The 19202-nt window shown below is 59.0% G+C and overlaps 1 protein-coding gene across 1 annotated transcript; it reads left to right on the top strand.

Annotated features, from left to right (window-relative positions):
• Positions 1-1576: 1576 nt before the first annotated feature.
• On the top strand, positions 1577-18994 carry Ankrd24 (ankyrin repeat domain 24). Its single transcript, XM_042669935.1, has 21 exons — positions 1577-1620; positions 2356-2442; positions 2585-2715; positions 2788-2876; positions 4453-4517; positions 5216-5273; positions 6960-7030; positions 7219-7325; positions 7493-7680; positions 8260-8288; positions 8628-8708; positions 8830-8937; positions 9573-9617; positions 9720-9818; positions 11504-11576; positions 11815-11921; positions 12010-13617; positions 14519-14686; positions 17682-17807; positions 18488-18553; positions 18749-18994. Exons 1-21 carry the CDS (start codon positions 1582-1584, stop codon positions 18824-18826), a joined length of 3423 nt encoding a protein of 1140 aa, XP_042525869.1. The 5' UTR covers positions 1577-1581; the 3' UTR covers positions 18827-18994.
• Positions 18995-19202: the final 208 nt, after the last annotated feature.

The following is a 19202-nucleotide window of genomic DNA, read 5'->3' as shown; positions in this document are numbered from 1 at the left end:
GTGACTTGAGCCCCTGGAGGCCAGCACCGGCCATGGTGGGCTCACAGCTGGTGGGTTTGGTGGGTTTGGTGTGAGCCCCATGGCCTCCCTGGGGGACAGGGTTGGGGGGCAGTGGCAAATCTGAGGCCTGAGCTGAGAGTTTGTAGGTGAGCACCCAGCAAAGGCCCAGCACCCCCCCCCAACACACACACAAAGAACAAACAACCTAGCCCCCATATCCACAGTGTCCCGGGGGAGACCCTGCAGTACCTAAACCATCACCCCAACTGGAATTTTACCCTCAGTTCCCAGAGGAGGAAACGATGGCTCAGAGAGGGCCTGTGACCTGCCCAAGCTCACACAGCAAGGTGGGGTTTCTTAGTGCAGAATCACCAGGCTCTCTGATGGTGACCCATCATGATGTAGCCCTGAGCCCCTCCCTTTGCTTGTGGTGGGGTGTCTGATCATACCCCAATGTCTACCTTTTCATGGATCCCTCACTTCTCACCGATTCCTGTTTTGTCTCCCTTGGGACCTGGCTCGATCTCTGCTCAGGTCCTCCCCCACCCCACCAATCCTGGTGTCCCTGTCCCCAGGACTCCTCCCACAGTGCTCCCATAGGCAACAAATCCAGAGGCAAGGAGTTTTGTTTCATTTGTCGGTCATGGGGCTTGAGCTCAGGGCTTTGCACTTGCTGGGCTTTTTTTCCCTCCCTCCCTCCCTCCCTCCCTCCCTCCCTTCCTTCCTTCCTTCCTTCCTTCCTTCCTTCCTTCCTTCCTTCCTTCCTTCTGTTGTTGTTGGTCCTGAAACTTGAACTCAGGGCCTGGGCACTGTCCCTGAGTTCTTTCGCTCAAGGCTAGTGCTCTACCACACGGAGCCGCAGCTCCACTTCTGGTTTTTAGGTGGTGAATTGATGGGATGAATGCGTGAGTGAATAAATGGACCTAGGAGTGGATGAGAGAATGAAGGTATGAATGAGAAATGAATGGGGTGAGCGAATGAATGAATGAGGGAGTGAGGGAATGCAAAAAGTACTGAAAGGCTGCATCGGTGGAGGTCCCCACTTGCAGCCAGCTGCACCCCAGGCCTGCAGGACGACGAGGAGATGGAGGAGGCAGAGATGGATCCCGAGCCTGTGAGGGGCGGCGCCCCCACTCCCCCCCACCCCGTCCCCTCACCCGGCAGGGCAGCGGCCCCGCCCAGCTCCACGCAAGAGGGCGGGGCCGGGAGCGCGGGGGCGGGGCCCCGCGGGGAGGGCGTGGCCAGGACCGTGGGAGCGGTGCCGGGTGGGCGGGGTCAAGAGCGTGAGAAGGGCGCTGGGCGGAGGGGTGCGCTGAGCGGGGGTGGGCGGGGCCTGCGACGCGGGCAGGGCGCTGGGTGGGCGGAGCCGCGCCGGGTGGGCGGGGTCAAGAGCGTGAGAAGGGCGCTGGGCGGAGGGGTGCGCTGAGCGGGGTGGGCGGGGCCGCGCCGGGTGGGCGGGGCCGCGCCGGGTGGGCGGGGCCGCGCCGGGTGGGCGGGGCCGCGCCGGGTGGGCGGGGCGTCGGGCTCCGCCCCCGGTCCGTCCCGCGGCCTCCCAGACGCCGGCCGGGCGCCCGGGACGCCATGAAGCAGCTGTGCCTGTGCGCGGCCGCCTCCTTCGCGGTAGGGCGCGGGGCGGGGCGCGGGGCAGGGGCGGGGCGGGGGGGGCTCCGATCCGTCCTGTCCCCGCCCCGCCCCGCCCGGCCCCTGCCAGGTCTCCACCCCCACCCCCAGACCCGGATGCCCGCAGACGCGGGGCGGGGGGCGCGGGCTTTGGGGGACAGATGCGAAGTTTGGGGGCGCTGTGTGGAGGCCGCCCCGAGGCCGGGGAGGGGGTGACGCTCAGGACACTGTGGGGACCCGATGTGGGGCCCGCGGGGGGCGGCCTGGGCCTGGGAGCCCGGCGGGAGCACCTGGCCGACTTTGGGGAGGACCTTTCCCTGGGCCGAGGACTCGGGGTGCGGGGATCCGGGCACTTGCGGGCTTTGGGGGAGAGGTTCCGGAAGGCTTTCCAGGCGGCCGCCTCTGTGCACAGGCCTCGGGGCCCTGGGGGACAGGGTGGCCCTTCGCTTGGAAGGACAGACGGCAGAGGGGCGTCGGGGGCAGGGAAGGCTCTAGAAGGTGGCTTGGACGGACCTGTGGCTGGGTTTGCTGGAGGAAGTGTTAGATCGGGGGGACATAGCATTTATTTTGCGAAGAGGGGCTCATGCCAATGGGTGATGCTGCTGGTGGGCTTGGGGTGGACCCCTGGGGCGAGGGCCTGGGGGCACGACTGATGGGGGTCACAAAATTGGGAAGACACTATCTCAGGCTCCCCCCGGGCCCAGGACCACCTCCCCCTCCCCCTCCCCCCCACAGCTTCGGCTCAGCCCCACCGACCTCGGCTCCTGCCCGCCCTGCGGCCCCTGCCCCATCCCGAAGCCCCCAGCCAGAGGCAGGCGCCAGGCAAGTGCCAGGGGCGAGCGGTGAGAGCCGGGAGCCCGCACCGTGTGCCGGGGGGTGTCGGGGGGAGGGTGGGGTGGGGATCCGGGCGAGGGCAGCAGCCCACCAGACCCTCCCCCACACCCCCCCTGGATGTATCCTGCAGGGCCAGGACTGGACCAAAAGTGACCAGCGGCTGCTGCAGGCAGTGGAGAACGGCGACCCTGCCCAGGTGGCTGCGCTTCTCGCCCGCAAGGGCCTGGTGCCCACCAAGCTGGACCCCGAGGGCAAGTCTGCGTGAGTGCCCGCAAGCAGGGGGTGGGGATGGCCGGGCCAGGCTCCTGCTCACCGCTGACCTCTCACCTCTAGCTTCCACCTGGCAGCCATGAGGGGAGCAGCCAGCTGCTTGGAGGTGATGCTGACACAGGGCGCCAATGTGATGAGCACCGACGGAGCAGGTACTGCAGCCGGGGGGGGGGGGGGGGGGGGGGAGGAGGGGGGGGGGGCAGGGGAGGGGAGAGGGGGAATCCAGTGCTCAGGGCCAGGTTCAAGGCCCCAGTGTCCCCTGCATGAGAAGGGAGTTGTCTCCACTGTCCTTGGGGGCTGGGCACAGGGAAGAGGCCGCCTGGTGTCTGAGGATGGACACCATGGCTAGCACGATGGCCACTTGTGGATGAGGAAATGGGTGAGACGCAGGGTTCGAGGAAGAAGGGAGTATCTGGAGACTGGGTGGGGGGGAATATCTGAGAAAGTGGCCAAGGCTGAGGACAAACCTGAGATTCCCTCCAGCAGCAGCCTGATAATAAAGTGGACCAACACTTGAAAGCACTGTTCAGGTGGGGCTTCTAGTGCCACCATGTGGTCAGCGGAGAGCAACTGAGTTGGAGAGTACCTGGAGTCAACAGGAGTAGCTGGGCAGGGTGGCGGAGTAGCTGGGCTGGGAGGGGAGTAGCTGGGCTGAATGGGGTGGGGGGGGTGTTGAGGTCAGGAGACTTAACAGGTTGAGTGTGGCAGATACTGAGGAGAGCTGGGTTGCGTATGGACAGTATCAGCAGCTTTGTGAGTAGCTGGGAAAAAAGGAGAGTCTGACATGGGTGCTGGCAGCTCACGCCTGTCATTCCCGCCATTCAAGAGGCTGAGATCTGAGGATCAAGGTCCAAAGCCAGCCTAGGCAGGAAAGTCCGTGAGACCCTTATCTCTAATCAACAAAAAGCTGGTAGAGACTGAGCATTGAGTAGACAATGCCCAGTTCCTGAGTTCAAGCCCCAGTAACAACACGTGTGCACAAGCGCGCGTGTGCACGCGCGCGCACACACACACACACTAAACCAAACAAAAAGGACAGCCAGGCTCAGGTGGCTGTCATCCTAGCGACTCAGGAGGTTGAGATCTGAGGATCACGGTTCAAAGCCAACACAGACAGGAAAGTCCATTGGACTCTGGTCTCCAATTGACCACCAGAAAACCAGAAGTGGTGTTGTGGCTCAAGTGGTAGAGTGCTAGCCTTGAGTACAAAAGTCTCAGGAACAGTGCCCAAGCCTGAGTTCAAGCCCCATGACTTACAAAAACAAACACAAACCAAAAAGCAGAATTATGATAGCTGAAATAATTGAGATGAGATGAATGGCCAATGGGAAGCTGGCTCCACTTGGCATATGGGTATAGCCATGTCTGAAGCTCCAGGGCTACAGGTGAAGTGGACAAGGCCCAAGGAGTAGCTGGGGTTGTAAAGTATCAATAGGACAGAATTGGCTGGTGGAAGAACATGGTATGCAAGTGAGCATGTGCAGACAGACCGCTATGGCCCACAGGGGGCAAACCCAGTGCATTGGGTGGGGTGAGTAGAGTAGCTTGGGCCTGGGGAGTAGCTGGGGGGAATGGGAGCTGGGGACTGGGAAGTCTCTGGCTGGAGAGAGTAGCTTAGTTTTGAGAAGCAGTTGTGGATAGGAGACTTGGAAAGTCATCCCAGGCATGGGGAGTAGCTGGGGGTGCCTGGAGCAGCCTGCATTCCCATGCTCCTCCTCTTCCTTTCAGGTTACAATGCCCTCCACCTGGCTGCCAAGTATGGGCACCCACAGTGTCTCAAGCTGCTGCTACAGGTCATTTGATGTGGTGTGTGCATGTGTGCTGGTGCTCGGGCTTGAACTCGGGGCTTCACCCTCTGCCTCAGCTTTCTCTGCTATTTATTTATTCACTTATCTGTTGTTCCAGTTGTGGGGCTTGAACTCGTGGCCTGGGTGCTGTCCTTTTGCTTTTTCCCCCTTCTTTTGCTCAAGGCGGGAGCTCTACCATTTGAGCCACAGCTTTGGGGTGGTGAACTGGAGTCTCACAGACTTTCCCTGCTTAGGCTGGCTTCAGACCATGAGCCTTAGATCTCAGCCTTCCCGAGTAGCTAGGAGTACAGGCCTGTCTGGATTCATGTACTTTGTTTTCCAACCTCAGATACTCCCTGAGTCCCAGATACTCCCGTGGCCCCCACTGCGGCAGAGCCCAGCGAGTTTCAAATCTCCCGTCCTCAACTCTCCCCTCTTACATCCTCATATGCGCTGGGCCACTTCACCCTGAACCCCAGTGGCTCCCAAGACCAGCTTTCCCCAGCTCAGTTTTCCCCCAAGGCCACTCAGAGTGTCCAGCTTCTCCCCAAGCACCAGCTACTCCCCTCACTATTCTATCATAACAGCCGAGCATCTATTGGGGGGCTGTGACAGGAATGCTAGTGGCCACCCTAGGGGCCGAGTGGTCTTGGGACATCCAGGACGGATGGCCTCTCTTCATGTTACCCGCCTCCCCTTCCCAGGCCTCCTGCGTGGTGGATGTGGAGGACAGCAGCGGGTGGACAGCCCTTCATCATGCAGGTGCGTGCAGATGGTCTCTCCATGGATGGAGCACCAGGAACCTGGCACAGCTTAAACTCTGGCCACCCTTTGAACCAAGGGCTGTTTCCCCCTTGATAGAGTGTAGGTTTAATTCTCCCCCACCCACCCCCTCTTTGGTGGTGGTGGGGGCGGGGCTTGAACTCAGGGCCTGGACTGTCCCTGAGTTCCTTTGCTCAAGGCTAGAGCTCTACCACATTGAATCACAGCACCACTTCTGGTTTTCTGGTGGTGCATTGGAGATAAGAGTCTCACAGACTTTCTTTACTAGGCTGGCTTTGAACTGTGATCCTTCCATCTCAGCCTCCTGGGTAACTCGGGTGGCAGGCCTGAGCCACCAATGCCCAGTGAGTTTAAACTGTTTTGAAAGAACGGCTGGAAATCCAGAGGCTCAGCCTGATAGGACTGTCCTCCTGTCAATCATCTGAGATAGACTCCACTTCCAAGAGAAGGGCGGGCACCGGCTGGCCCAGACAGAGCTGACCAGAGGCTTTTCCTGGGGGAAATAACAAAATTGGGTTCAAACGTCCTAGTGGTGACATGCCTCTGCGCCCAACACCGAGGCTCGTTTTTATTTAATATTATTTCCTTGAAGGCTTTTCAGCCATGGTCTCCCTCTGTAGACTAAACTGACCTGGCACTTGGGATCCTCCTTCCTCCGCCTTCTAAATGCTGGGATTGCAGGCATGCACGACCACACCCGCCCCTCTTCCTCTTTCTTGGAACCTCATTTTTAAATGTTTCTTATCTGACAAGTTTTGCTCCTAGTGTTGTAGTTCTTTCTGGCAGAGACTACAATTCCTTACTCTCTCAGGTCCATATTGGATGGAATAGGGCATTCTCATGATATCTGATTTTAATGTGCTGCAATTTGAGCCAGGCACCAGTGGCACATGCCTGTTCACCTAGCTACTTTAGGAGGCTGAAATCTGAGGAATCACAGTTCAAAGCCAGCTCAGGCATGAAAGTCCATGAGATTCTTCTTTATTTTTTTTGGTTGGTCGTGGGGCTTGAATTCTGGGCTTGGGCGCTGTCCCTGAGCTCTTCAGCAGCTCAAGGCTAGTGCTCTACCGCTTGAGCCACAGCGCTGCTTCTGGTTTTCTTTTTTCTTTTTTTTTTTGGGTCCGGTAGTGGGGCTTGAACTCTGGGCCTGGGCGCTGTCCCTCAGATCTTCAGCTCAAGGCTAGCGCTCTACCACTCGAGCCATAGAGCCACTTCCGGCTTTTTTCTTTTTGCTTATGTGGTGCTGAGGGATCGAACCCAGGGCCTCAGGCATGCAAGGCAAGCGCTCTACCACTGAGCCACCTTCCCAGCCCCTGCTTCTGGTTTTCTAGTGATTTATTGGAGATAAAGAGTCTCACGGACTTTCCTGCCCAGGCTGGGTTTGAACCAAGATACTCAGATCTCAGCCTCCTGAGTAGGTAGGATGACAGGCATGAGCCACCAGCGCCCGGTGTCCATGAGATTCTTACCTCCAATTAACCACCAAAAAAGCTGGGAGTGGAGCTGTGACTCCAGTGGTAGAGCACCAGCCTTGAGCAAAAGAGCAAAAGGACAGCCCCCAGGCCTTGAGTTCAAGCCCTAGGGCCAGCACAGACACACAGAAGCCTGCCAAGGTGGAAGGCAGGGCTCTCTCTAGAGCTCTCTCTTCCCTCTTCTTCTCCCCAGCGGCTGGTGGCTGCCTGTCTTGCTCAGAGCTACTCTGTTCATTCAAGGCGCATCTGAACCCCCGAGATCGGGTGAGCTCCTGAGGCCTTTTGGGCGGGGTGTGTGTGTGGCAAAAATGGCCCTGCTCTTAATACATGCTGTCACCGAGTGGCAGGGTCCTTTTACAAAGTTCTGGGGGGTGAGATCCAGGGTGGCTCGACCCCCCAAAGGTCAATTACTCATTCTACCTCTCCCCTCCTCTCCCCCCCACTCCACCCAGTCGGGCGCAACTCCCCTCATCCTAGCTGCTCAGATGTGTCACACCGATCTGTGCCGCCTCCTCCTGCAACGGGGGGCTGCCGCAAATGACCAAGACCTGCAGGGCAGGTAAGCACCTCCCCTCTCCACACATCTGTCCCGTGTGCTGTGTGACCTGCGGAAAGTGTCTTAACCTCTCTGAGTGGGGGAATGTCTTCAGTGCGCTTCTCCTCCCAGCTTGGGTGAGGGACCTTGGACATGTCCTCACCTCCACAGGGGTTCCTTTTCTCCAACAGGACGGCCCTGATGCTGGCCTGTGAGGGGGCCAGCCCCGAAACGGTGGAGGTGCTGCTTCAGGGCGGGGCCCAGACGGGCATCACAGATGCACTAGGCCAGGATGCAGCTCATTATGGTGCCCGGGTCGGGGACAAACTCATCCTACACCTTCTCCAGGAGGCGGTCCAGCGCCCCTCGCCACCCAGTGGTAATGCCAACCCCTTCTCTCTCATTCCTTCCTGTAGTTTCTAACACCCCCAACCCACCTTTTCCCCATTGTAGACAGTTTCAAGGTACCCCAGTGTGCTGTTACAGGAAGTTTCATAGTGCTTTCAAGTGCCATGAGCATTTAGACTGGTCCAAGACTCCAGTGTGATCTCCCAGGCCATCTTTATTCTAAGAAGTGGCAGCCATGCTGGCCCCCGGCGAGAAGCGCCACCATCCTGGCTGTGTCGCCCTCCCCGCACCCCTCTTCCTCTGAGTTTCTAGGCCCTTTCCTTCATTCTGCCAGCCCTGGATCCTTAAAATTCCTGACACTGGGGCCAGGCGCGGTGACACACTCCTGTAATCCCAGCCCTTGGGAGGCCTTGGCAGGGAAGCTGGAGAGGTCTAGACCGGCCTGGTCTCCATAGCGAGACCCCAGTCTCCACAATTAAGTAGCCATCCCTGGTTCTTGGGAAATAGGGAGCCCCTCTCTCCCAAGTGCGCTTCCTTCAGCTGGGGTGCAGGGGTTCTCCCAGCTGATGCCTGACGCTCCCTCTCTGTCCTCCCACTCCCCGCCCCCCAGAGCTTGACTCAGGAGAAGCGTCATCTCAGGTACGGGGCCCTTGAACCCCACTCCCTGTCCTTTCCGCATTCTCTGACCGGAGATGAATGCCCAGGGGTTCAGGATCCGGTGGGGTATGCTGCCCCCATGTGGCACCCACGGGCACTGCAACACTGCTCGGTCTGGGTGGGAGCTGGGGCCCTGGGGCCCCCCCATCCGGACAGAGGAGACCATGGCTGGTGTGTGTTGGGGGGGGGGTCGGGGTGTTGTCTGCCTTGAGGGGGACCTGGTTAGACAGTGCCCAGGAAGTCAGGGCGCAGCTGGGGTGGTGCTGGCTGTGGTTCTGGCTGCCTACCACATGTCCGCTTTATCCTCTGCCCCTCCCCTAGAACTCGGTGTCCAGCCAAGAAAAGCGGGGGGCTGCCAAGAAGCGGAAGGCACCCCAGCCTCCTGCCAGCATTCCTGTGCCGGTGAGGGGTGGGTCCTGACTGTGGGGGAGGAGGAGGGGGACCCCTGAAACCAGGCCAGGGCACAGGCCGGGGGTGCCGTCTAACGGGAGTGCCCCCCACCCTCCCACTGGGGAGGGGACAGGACGACCGCGAAGCCTACGAGGAGATCGTGCGCCTGCGGCAGGAGAGAGGCCGGCTCCTGCAGAAGATCCGGGGCCTGGAACAGCACAAGGAGCGCAGGAGGCCGGAGGTGGGCTGGCCGCAGAGACCCGGGCCAGGGGGGAACTTCCTTTACTCCCCCCTCCCTCCCCCATGCTGCGCCCGCCCCGCCAGGTGCCAGCCAGGCTCACAGATGCCTTGAGTGAACCTGAGTCAGCGAGTGACTTCATGATTCGGCTCAAAGCCGGCACTGGGTAAAAACAAAAATCCAACCAGTAGGCTCAGGGCGCCGGTGGCTCACGCCTGTCATCCTAACTACTCAGGAGGCTGAGATCTGAGGATCATGGTTCAAAGCCAACCCGGGGGGGGAGGGAGGGAGGAAAGTCCATGAGACACTTAACTACCAAAAAGCCAGTAACTGAGCCGTAGCTCAAGTGGTAGAGCTCTGGCTTTGAGTGAAAAAGCTCAGGGGCAGCACCTAGGCCCTGAGTTCAAACCCTAGGATGGGCACATGTGTGTGCGCGCGTGCGCACACACACACACACACACACACACACACACACACACACCAACCACAGGGGAAAAGCCCGTAGAAAACAGCAGACTCCAAACAGTAGTGAGTGCCCAGGCCATTGGTCAGGCTTGGCACCCATCTGTGGCTGGAGCTTGGGCAGGGAGGATCCCCGCTGGGGGATCCTGCCCAGTCTCCTCCTTCCTTCCCTGCAGCCCCTGGAGCCAGAAGCCAGCTCGGTGCACAGCCTGGAGAGACAGGTAGAGGGAGGGGGCAGGACTCCCACCTGACCTGGGTGGTGTCTCCTCCCAGAGGCGGCTGAGCCCCCCATCCTGCCCCCCCCCCCCCCCGCCCCCGTGTAGGTGCAGGAGCTGCAGCAGCTGCTGGCAGAAAAGCAAGAGGAGAAGGAGAGTCTGGGACGGGAGGTGGAGAGTTTGCAGAGCCGGCTGTCCCTGCTGGAGGTGGGCAGCCAGGGGGCGTGGCCGATCTGGGGAGGGGCGTGACCGAGCCGGGGAGGGCGGAGCTGAGACCGGCAGGGGCGGGGCAAATGCTGGGTTAGGTTAGAATGTAAGGGCGGGGCAGAGCCAGAGAGGGGCGGGCCCAAGCAAGTACTGGGCAGGGCTGGAATGGGGAAGAGGCAGGGCCTCGTCAACTAGGGGTGGGGCTAAGCCCTGGAGGGGCGGAGACAGGGGCGGGGCCTGGTTAGTGTAGGAAAGAACCAGGGGCGGGTGGGTGGAGCAAGTATTGGGTTAAGGCAGGGACTTAGCCAGGCCTAAGCAGAGGTTCACCAACGGTTAAGGGGCCTGGTTGTTCAGGGGTGCCCCATGGCCCAGGGGAGGAGTCATCCAGAGATGGGTGGGTCTAGCACCTGGTCTACCCACAAGTCTGTGTGGGCACAACATGCAAACACAAGGGTGCTGGTACACTCACAACACACATTCATAGCACAACCAGGTACAGATGGTAGATTAGGGCTGGGAAGGTGGCTTAGGGGTAGAGCACTTGCCTTGCATGCTTGAAGCCCTGGGTTCCATTCCTCAGTACCACATAAGCAGAAAAAGCTGCAAGTATGCTGGGCGCCGGTGGCTGATGCCTGTCATCCTAGCTACTCAGGAGGCTGAGATCTGAGGATTGTGGTTCAAAGCCAGCCCGGGCAGGAAACTCCGTGAAACTCATCTCCAATTAACCACCGGAAAACTGGAAGTGGCGCTGTGGCTCAAGTGGTAGAGCGCTCACTTTGAGCTGAAGAGCTGAGGGACAGCGTCCAGGCCCAGAGTTCAAGCCCCACAACCAACAAAAACAAAAACAAAAAACAAATGGTAGATTAACACACAAGCTGATAATCCTGCACTTTCACACCACACCTGTGTGCAGTTACACACAGCTGTGTAGCCACACGCCCTGCCAAGACCCTCCTGTCTGTAGAGAACACGCCCGGCCATGAGTTGAGACCTGCAGACCCGCACATGTTATTATTATATGTACACACAAATCACCATATAAGCAATTTGTGCAACTCAGTGGCTAAACACACTAAACCACCCTGTAAAAAAATGGGCCCACACCAGGCAGGGCCTGATAGCTCATGCCTGTAACCCCAGCACTCAGGAGGAGAGGCAGGAGGTTTGGGGTTCAGGCTGTAGAGCAAGACTTGATCTTCAAAAGACATGGCAGGGCTGGGAAGGTGGCTCAGTGGTAGAGTGCTTGCCTTGCATGCCTGGGGCCCTGGGTTCGATTCCTTAGCACCACATAAGCAAAAAGAAAAAAGCTGGAAGTGGCGCTGTGGCTCAAGTGGTAGAGCACTAGCCTTGAGCTGAAGAGCTGAGGGACAGCACCCAGGCCCAGAGTTCAGGCCCCATGACCGGACCCAAAAAAAAAAAAAAAAAAAGACATGGCAACTCCACAGGAACCCATGTTATTTGGGGGGGGGAACCATAAAACTGAGGTGCAGCTCAGTGGTGAGCAATGGCCAGCACCACAAAAATAGCTGGGGGACCTGGTATGTGCCCCATAAATAGGAACCCAGGGGTGGGGGGTGCTGTAGGTGCATGGATTCCTTAGTTCTTTCTAGAGTCTTGGGGGGGTGACAGGTTAGTAGGGAGCAGGACCCCAAGCTGGAATCTGTCTCCTGCCCCCCCTCCCCCAGAATGAGCGAGAGAATACCAGCTATGACGTGTCTACCCTACAGGAGGAGGAGGGGGACCTGCCTGATGCAGCTGGTGAACCTTCCCTGTCCCCCACTCCTCCCCCTAGAAGCTCCTGATGATCTGGTCCTGGGACACCCCCTGCCCGCCCAGGATGGGAGCTTGTGGGGTGCTGGGTAGGGGGGGTTCATGAACCATTCATTCCCCCTTGCTGAGCCAGTCCTGGGGATCCCGACACCCGTCTCTAGACTCCCTGTCCCAGTGCCCTCTGGCCTGAACCCCCAGCCTGACTGTGACCCCCGCCCCCCGCCAGGGGCCGAGGCTCTGCTGAGCCCGTCGGCTCGGGGCCTCCTGGCCTCGCTGCAGGAGCAGGTGGCTGAGCTCACCAGGCAGAACCAGGAGCTGATGGAGAAGGTGCAGGTGGGTCAGCCGGGGTCAGGATGGGCAGAGGCCGCCGCGAGGCCATCCTCCGCCCCCTACCCTGCCCGATCGCACCCTTTACCCCCAGATCCTGGAGGACTTCGAGAAGGAGGATCTGCAGGTGGAGGCGAACGGCGCCCCCGAGGTCATCCCGCTGCTGCTCTACGACTCTCTCCGCGCCGAGTTCGACCAGCTCCGGAGGCAGCATGCCGAGGCCCTGCGGAGGCTGGAGCAGCAGGAGGCTCCAAAGAACCCCGGAGGCCACGATGAGGCAGCCCAGGAGGAGGACAGGGATGGGGGAGCCAAGACCCCCCAAAAGAGGCCTTCCAGCGCAGGGCTAAATGGCACCGTGACTCCAGAAAGCCAAGTTAACGGAACCGCGGATGAGGAGACTGCTGGAGTTGAAACCACGACGTTGGAAATAGCATCCACGAATCCCGAGGCCACGGGAACCCAGGCCACTGAAACCGAATGCGCAGACACGGAGGTCGCAGGAACACTGGGGGACGGAGCCGAGGCTGTGGAAACAAAAGCCACAGGGGCTGAGATCCTAGAAGGGAAGATGACAGAAACAGAGAACACGGGCACCAAGGCCACAGGAGCCGAGGCCACTGAAGCAGAGGCCACAAACCCCAATGCAAATCCTGTAGCAGCAGAGGTCAAGGGACTGGGGGACGTGGAAGCTGAGGCCCTGGGGACAGGCGCCACCAACAGCGAGGCCACGGGAGTGGAGGCCCCGGATGCGGAGGCCACAGATGCAGAGGCCACTGCTGCTCCAGGGGTCCCCGCGGGTCCCGTCCTGCACCCTGGGGCTGCCGAGGCGTCGGAGAAGCTGCAGGCCGAGCTGGAGAGCAGGATCCGAGGCTTGGAAGAGGCTCTCCGGCAGCGAGAGCGGGAGGCGGCCGCCGAGCTGGAGGCAGCCCGTGGCAAATGTGAGGCCGCAGAGGCCGAGGCTGGCCGGCTGCGGGAGCGGGTACGCGAGGCCGAGGGCAGTGGGGCCGGCGGGGGCAGCGGCGGCGGCGGGGGCAGCGGCGGCGGTGACACTGTCCAGCTGCGGGCGGCCCTGGAGCAGGCCCGGGAGGACCTGCGAGGTCGAGACTCGCGCCTGCGGGAGCTGGAGGCAGCCGTGGCCCAGCTGGACGAGGCCCGGGCCGGCCGGCTGCTGGCCGAGGAGGAGGCCAGGGGATTGCGGGCCGAGCTGGCCCGGCGGGAGGAGATGCGTCTGGAGCAGAGCCGGGAGCTGGAGGTGCTGCGGGAACAGCTGGCCACGGCCAGGGCCGCAGGGGAGGAGCAGCGAGCCGCAGCCGCCGAGCTGGGCGAAGCCAAGGCCGCGGCCGAGGCCCGGGCCACCGAGCTGGCCACGGCGTGCGAGGAGGCCCGGCGCGGGCTGGCCGAGCTGCGGGAGGCGTCCGAGGCTCTGCGCCAGGCCTCGGTGCCCGCGGCTGAGCATCGCCGGCTGCAGGAGGAGGCGCTGGAGCTGCGGGGCCGGGCGGCCAGCCTGGAGCAGGAGGTGGTGGCCACGGGCAAGGAGGCCGCCCGGCTGCGCGCGGAGCTGGAGCGGGAGCGCACGGGCAGCGTGGCGCGCTCCGAGCACGAGCAGGTGGTGGGCGCGCTGCAGGCCGACGTGGCCCGGCTGCAGGGCCAGCTGGAGGACCTGGGGCGCCGGCACGAGAAGACAAGTGCAGAGGTCTTCCAGGTGAGGGATCCCCCCCCACACACACACCCCACCCCGGGCCTTGCTGGCTCACCTGGAGGCCTGGGGCAGGGCCTGGATGTGTTCTGTGGATGCTGGTCCCTCTGGGGCTGGAACTCTGGGCCTGGGCACTGTCTCTCGGCTCTTCAGCTCAAGGTGAACGCTGTACCTCTTGAGCCACAGCACCACTTCCTGTTTTCTGAGTGGTTTATTGGAGAGAAGAGTCTCCCGGACTTTCCTGCTTGGGCTGGCTTCAAACTGTGATCCTCAGATCTCAGCCTCCTGAGTAGCTGGGATGACAGGCGTCATCCCAGAAATGTTTTACATCCCAGCGCCCAGAACTGTTTTATATTTTAAAGGAAGAAATCTACAGGGACTAGAGGGGTGGTAGAGTGTCTGCTTGTCAAGCCTGAGGCCCTGAGTTCAAAATACCCCGGTACTGCCAAAAGTGAGAGAAAGAAAAAGAAAGGAAGGAAAAAAAGGGAGGGAGGGAAGGAAGGAAGATGTCTAGAAACTTTCATATCACTGGCAGAAATAAGGACATTGGTAGCAATAGAAAAACAAGAACAATATCACTAACTCAAACAGAGCCCTTACTGTATGTACCAGGCACTGTCCTTGGCACATTCTATGTATCTGCTTAGAATATAGTAAATGGTAGCTTTTCTTATCATCCTCATTCTCCATATGAGGAAATGGGCACAGAAAGGTGAAGTCACTTGCCCTAGGACACACAGCATGCTATCTGGAAGTGCCCAGAAGGGTCTATAAATCACACCCAGAACTTCCATGGGACCGAGTCCCTCCAGATGGACATGGGGTTGACTGTCCTCAGGCCGAAGTGGAAGGTTGAGAAGGAGCCCCATACATTGTGGGGGTACACACTGGTCATCTCGGACTACAGGTACAGCGTGAGGCGCTGTTCATGAAGAGTGAGCGCCATGCGGCCGAGGCTCAGCTGGCCACAGCCGAACAGCAGCTCCGGGGGCTCCGAACCGAGGCGGAAAGGGCACGGCAGGCCCAGAGCCGAGCCCAGGAGGCCCTGGACAAGGCCAAGGAGAAAGACAAAAAGGTGGGTGCCCCCCCTGCAGGGTTAGGGCCTCCTAGTCCCCACCAGAGCTCAGAGAGAATCTGAGTGGGTGGTGAAAACTAGCCTCGGTCCCCAGCAGAAAAATCAGACAGCAGAAGAAGCAGAAGAAGGGAGGGGCTCAGCTGTAGCCAACCTGAGCTGCTGCTCTTCTGGGTGGAGCGTGCATTGAGCACGTGCTGTATGCCAGACCTAGCACCTGTGCGTTCATACAGGGGAAGCCTCCAGGCCACAAATCACATTCCAATAAGAGGAAACGAGGCACAGTGACATGAAGATACTGCTCCAGAGCCACACAGCCTGACAGTGGTATTGCCAGGGTTCGACTCTAACAACAATAAGATTGACACCTGAAACTAGTTGCTGAGCTGACTCACCTTATTGCTTCTCTTCCCACAATTCTTACACCTGAAAGCTCCTTCCTTCCTTCCTTCCTTCCTTCCTTCCTTCCTTCCTTCCTTCCTTCCTTCCTTCCTTCCTTCCTTCCTTCCTTTCTTTTTGTTGGTCACGGGGCTTGAACTCGGAACCTGGGCACTGTCTCTGAACTTTTGTGTTCAAGGCCACAGCTCTACCACTTTGAGCCACAACACCACTTCTGGTTTTCTGGTGGTTCACTGTAGATAAGAGTCTCACGGACCTTTCCTGTCCAGGCTGGCTTTGAACCATGATCTTCATATCTCAGCCTCCTGAGTAGCTAGGATGACAGGCGTGAGCCACTGACCCCCAGTTCAGTGCTACTTCCTTTATTTTCTTCAAAGATACTAGGAATTAAACTCAGGGCCACATGCTTGTAAGACATGCACCATAGCCAGGTGCCAGTGCCTCACACCTGTCATCCTAGCTACTCAGGAGGCTGAGATCTGAGGATCGTGGTTCAAAACCAGCCTGGACAGGAAAGGTCCATGAGACTCTGATCTCCAATGAACCACCAGAAAACCAGAAGTGGCGCTGTGGCTCAAGTGGTTAGAGCATGAGCCTTGAGCTGAAGAGCTCAGGGACAGCACCCAGGCCCAGAGTTCAAGCCCCATGATGGACCAAAAAAAGAAAGCCCTGTACAATTTGAGCCACGCCCCCTCCACTCAAGCCACACCCGCTCACCTCAAGCCACGCCCCACTGTGTAGGGGGCACTCTGCAGCTCAAGCCACATCCCCATTGGTGGAGACAGGCTTTTTCAAGCTGGAACAATGCTTCTGGAGTTCAAGCCACGCCCCTTGGTTTGAGCCACACCTCTACCCTTGAGTGGTTCCTCCAGCCCCTTTTTGGCCTTGGTTATTTTTCCAGGTAGGGGTGTATGTTTAATGCCTGTGCCAGCCTCGACTTCATTCCTCCTGGTGTTTGTGCTGAGTAGCAGAGGCACACACCACAATGCCCAGACACTGGTTGATGAGGACTGTTGTGAACTTTTAAGCCTGGGCTATCCGCAAACCCTCATCCCTTGATTGAGCTCTGCCTCCCAAGTAACTAGAATCTCAGGCTTGAGCCATAATGCCTGGTTAAGCAGAAAGCATTGTTTTGTGTGGGTTTGTTTGTTTTGCCAGTCCTGGGGCTTGAACTCAGGGCCTGAGAACTATCCCTCACTTGGAGCCACAGTGCCGCTTCCAGCTTTTTCTGTGTACATTGTACTGAGGAATCGAACCCAGGGCTTCATGCATGCTAGACAAGCACTCTACCACAGAGCCACCTTCCCAGCCCACAGAAAGCATTTTTATTCCTCTCTTCCTGATGAGCAGAGTTGGGGTTCCCATAGGTGAAGTGAAGGGCCAGTCACAAAGGCTTGTCACTGCAGAGCTGTTAAGGGGCCCAAGAGAGCCGGCCGCCTTGCTGTGTGGCCTTAGGCAGGTCACCTCTGAGCTCTGGCTTCTTCCTCTGCGAATGGAGGATGAAATGGTACCTTGGTGATGGGTAATTGACAGCCAGGCCAGGTGTCAGTGGCTCACGCCTGTCACCCTATCTACTCAGGAGGCTGAGACCTGAGGATCGTGGTTCAAAGCCAGCCCAGGCAAAGAAAGTCCTTGAACACTCTTATCTCCAATTGGCCACCAGAAAAACTAGAAGTGGTGCTGTGGCTCGAGTGATGGAGTGGTCACCTTGAGCTGAAGAGCAGAGGGTAGGACAGTGCCCAGGCCCAGAGTTCAAGCCTCACGACCGACCCCCCAAAAATTGACAGCCAGTTCTCATTCTCAGTGCTGTGCACATCCGGGCTAGGTGACTCGGATGGGGAGAGGGGTGTGCCTGTCCCTGAAGGGGCCTGGGCAGCAATGCCTGCCCTCCCCCCAGCCATTACATGCCAGCGCCCTTGCCGGCCACCACAGCTACGCATGTGTCTGTGTCACCCTGAGGGAGCTAGTGGTCTTTATTATAATAAGGTCATTTATGAAGCACCTGCTGTGTACATGGAATCTCGGCACACCGGCAAAGCCCAGTCCTTGGGCCAGATCTGTGATTCTGACCATATGAGCCACAAGAAAGGGGTGGAAAGGGCCAGGTGCTGGGGGCTCACACCTGTCATCCTGAGACCTGGGGATCACGGTTCAAAGCCAGCCCCAGACAGGAAAGTCTGAGAGACTCTTATCTCCAAATAACCACCAGAAAACCCGAAGTGGGGCTTGAACTCTGGGCTTGGGCGCTGTCCCTGCGCTCTTCAGCTCAAGGCGAGCACTCTACCGCTTGAGCCCCTGTGATATTCTTATCTCCAATGAACCACCAGAAAACCAGAGTTCAAGCCCCACAATTAAAAAAAAAAAAGTGGGTAGGGAGCTGGGTGCTGGTGGCTCACGCCTGTCATCCTAGCTACTCAGGAGGCTGAGATCATTTGAGGATCATGGATCAAAGCCAGCCTGGGCAGGAAAGTCCCACAGACTCGACCAGAAACTTGAACTACTCACTTTTGATCAGCTACCTCTTCTTCTTGTCCTGTGGAGACCCTCAACCTGTGGTTCTGGAGGAGTAGGAGGCTCACTAACAGACCCCTTCCTCCAGATCACAGAATTATCCAAAGAAGTCTTCAACCTAAAGGAGGCGCTCAGAGAGCAGCCGGCAGCCCCAGCCAGTCCCGAGGTGGAGGCCCTGCGTGGCCAGGTCAGAACTCTCCAGCGGGAACTGCAGGTGAGCGCTGTGTGTCAGGAGAGGGACTGGGTGGGCAGGATGGCAGGAGCCGTGTCCAGCACAGACAAGAAGAACATTTCCGGGCTGGGAAGGTGGCTCAGTGGTAGAGCGCTTGCCTTGCATGCCAGAGGCCCTGGGTTCGATTCCTCAGCACCACATAAGCAAAACGAAAAAAGCCGGAAGTGGAGCTGTGGCTCAAGTGGTAGAGCGCTAGCCTTGAGCTGAAGAGCTGAGGGACAGCGCCCAGGCCCAGAGTTCAGGCTCCACAACCGGACCCCCCCCCCCCCCAAAAAAAAAGAAGAACATTTCCATGCAGAGGGCGGGTGCCAATAGCTCACACCTGTCCTCCTGGCTACTCAGGAGGCTGAGATCTGAGGATCACAGTTTGAAGCCAGCTTGGTCAGGAAAGTCCCTGAGCCTTTTATCTCCAGGGATCTAGCCAAAAGCCAGAAGTGGAGCGGTGGCTCAAGTGGTAGAGTGCCAGGCTTGAGAAAAAAAAAAAATTCAGGGGCAACCTCTAGGCCTTGAATTCAAGCCTGAGAACTGGCGCACACACACTCACACACACACACACACACACAGATGTGCAAGCAGGAAGTGATGGGCTGTCGGCACATGTGTTGTGGGGCGTGTCAGGCGGGGGTCTGGCTTTCCTGAGCACCCCTCCTCGGTGCCCGCAGGAGGCTGCCCGGGAGCACTGTGCTGTGGTGGCTTTGTACAGAACGCATCTCCTGTATGCCATTCAGGTGAGCCCCGCACTGTGTGCTGACTCCATGTTGGGTGCCCCGGGCCTGGGCGCACCTGACGCTGTCTGGTCCTCAGTGTCCCCTTCTGTGCAGTGGGAGGCTGACTATCTCTGTCATCGACTTGCTTGGTCTGGGGAGAGCAGGGGACTAGGCCAGGCTCTCTCTCTCTCTCTCTCTGCCCTCCTTGCACCCCAGGGCCAGATGGACGAGGACGTGCAAAGGATTCTCAGCCAGATCTTACAGATGCAGAGACTGCAGGCCCAGGGCCGCTGAAGCTGCGGGACAGCCTCCCCTCAGAGCTGTGGCCCCCTCCAGATGCGCAGGGGACACGGGCTTGGCGGACCCTCACCACCACCATAGGCCAGCCAGCCTGGGGCCTTTCCTGACCGTGTCCAGCTGGCTCATCACCCCGCTGCTCCCTGCCTAGGCTGCTCAGTGTGGCAGTCCCTCCCTCCACACGTCCCAACCAAGTCCTCACACAAGAGCGGTTGGAGACGTAAATAAAAAATAAAATTAAAATTAAAAAAAACATTCACAGAACGCATGCGCGTACGGCCTCATTACTGGGGACAGGGCAGGGGTGGGGTGGGGTGGGCCACAGCAGGGGGACCTCCCCCCCCTGCTTCCCTCTACATCATCACTGAACTTA

Source organism: Dipodomys spectabilis, unplaced genomic scaffold, assembly GCF_019054845.1.
Source record: "Dipodomys spectabilis isolate Male_0828 unplaced genomic scaffold, ASM1905484v1 ptg000511l, whole genome shotgun sequence".
Classification (NCBI taxonomy): domain Eukaryota; kingdom Metazoa; phylum Chordata; class Mammalia; order Rodentia; family Heteromyidae; genus Dipodomys; species Dipodomys spectabilis.
The sequence above is the reverse complement of the archived record's forward strand: the minus strand, read 5'-3'. Positions and strand labels throughout refer to the sequence as shown.

Bases quoted from the DNA above. Each gene is read 5' to 3' on its own strand.
- Ankrd24 (XM_042669935.1), top strand. From the start codon at position 1,582: ATGAAGCAGCTGTGCCTGTGCGCGGCCGCCTCCTTCGCG. The intron at 7,031-7,218 runs GTGAGCTCCTGA...CACTCCACCCAG, and splicing joins ATCTGAACCCCCGAGATCGG to TCGGGCGCAACTCCCCTCAT. The intron at 8,289-8,627 runs GTACGGGGCCCT...CCCCTCCCCTAG, and splicing joins CAGGAGAAGCGTCATCTCAG to AACTCGGTGTCCAGCCAAGA.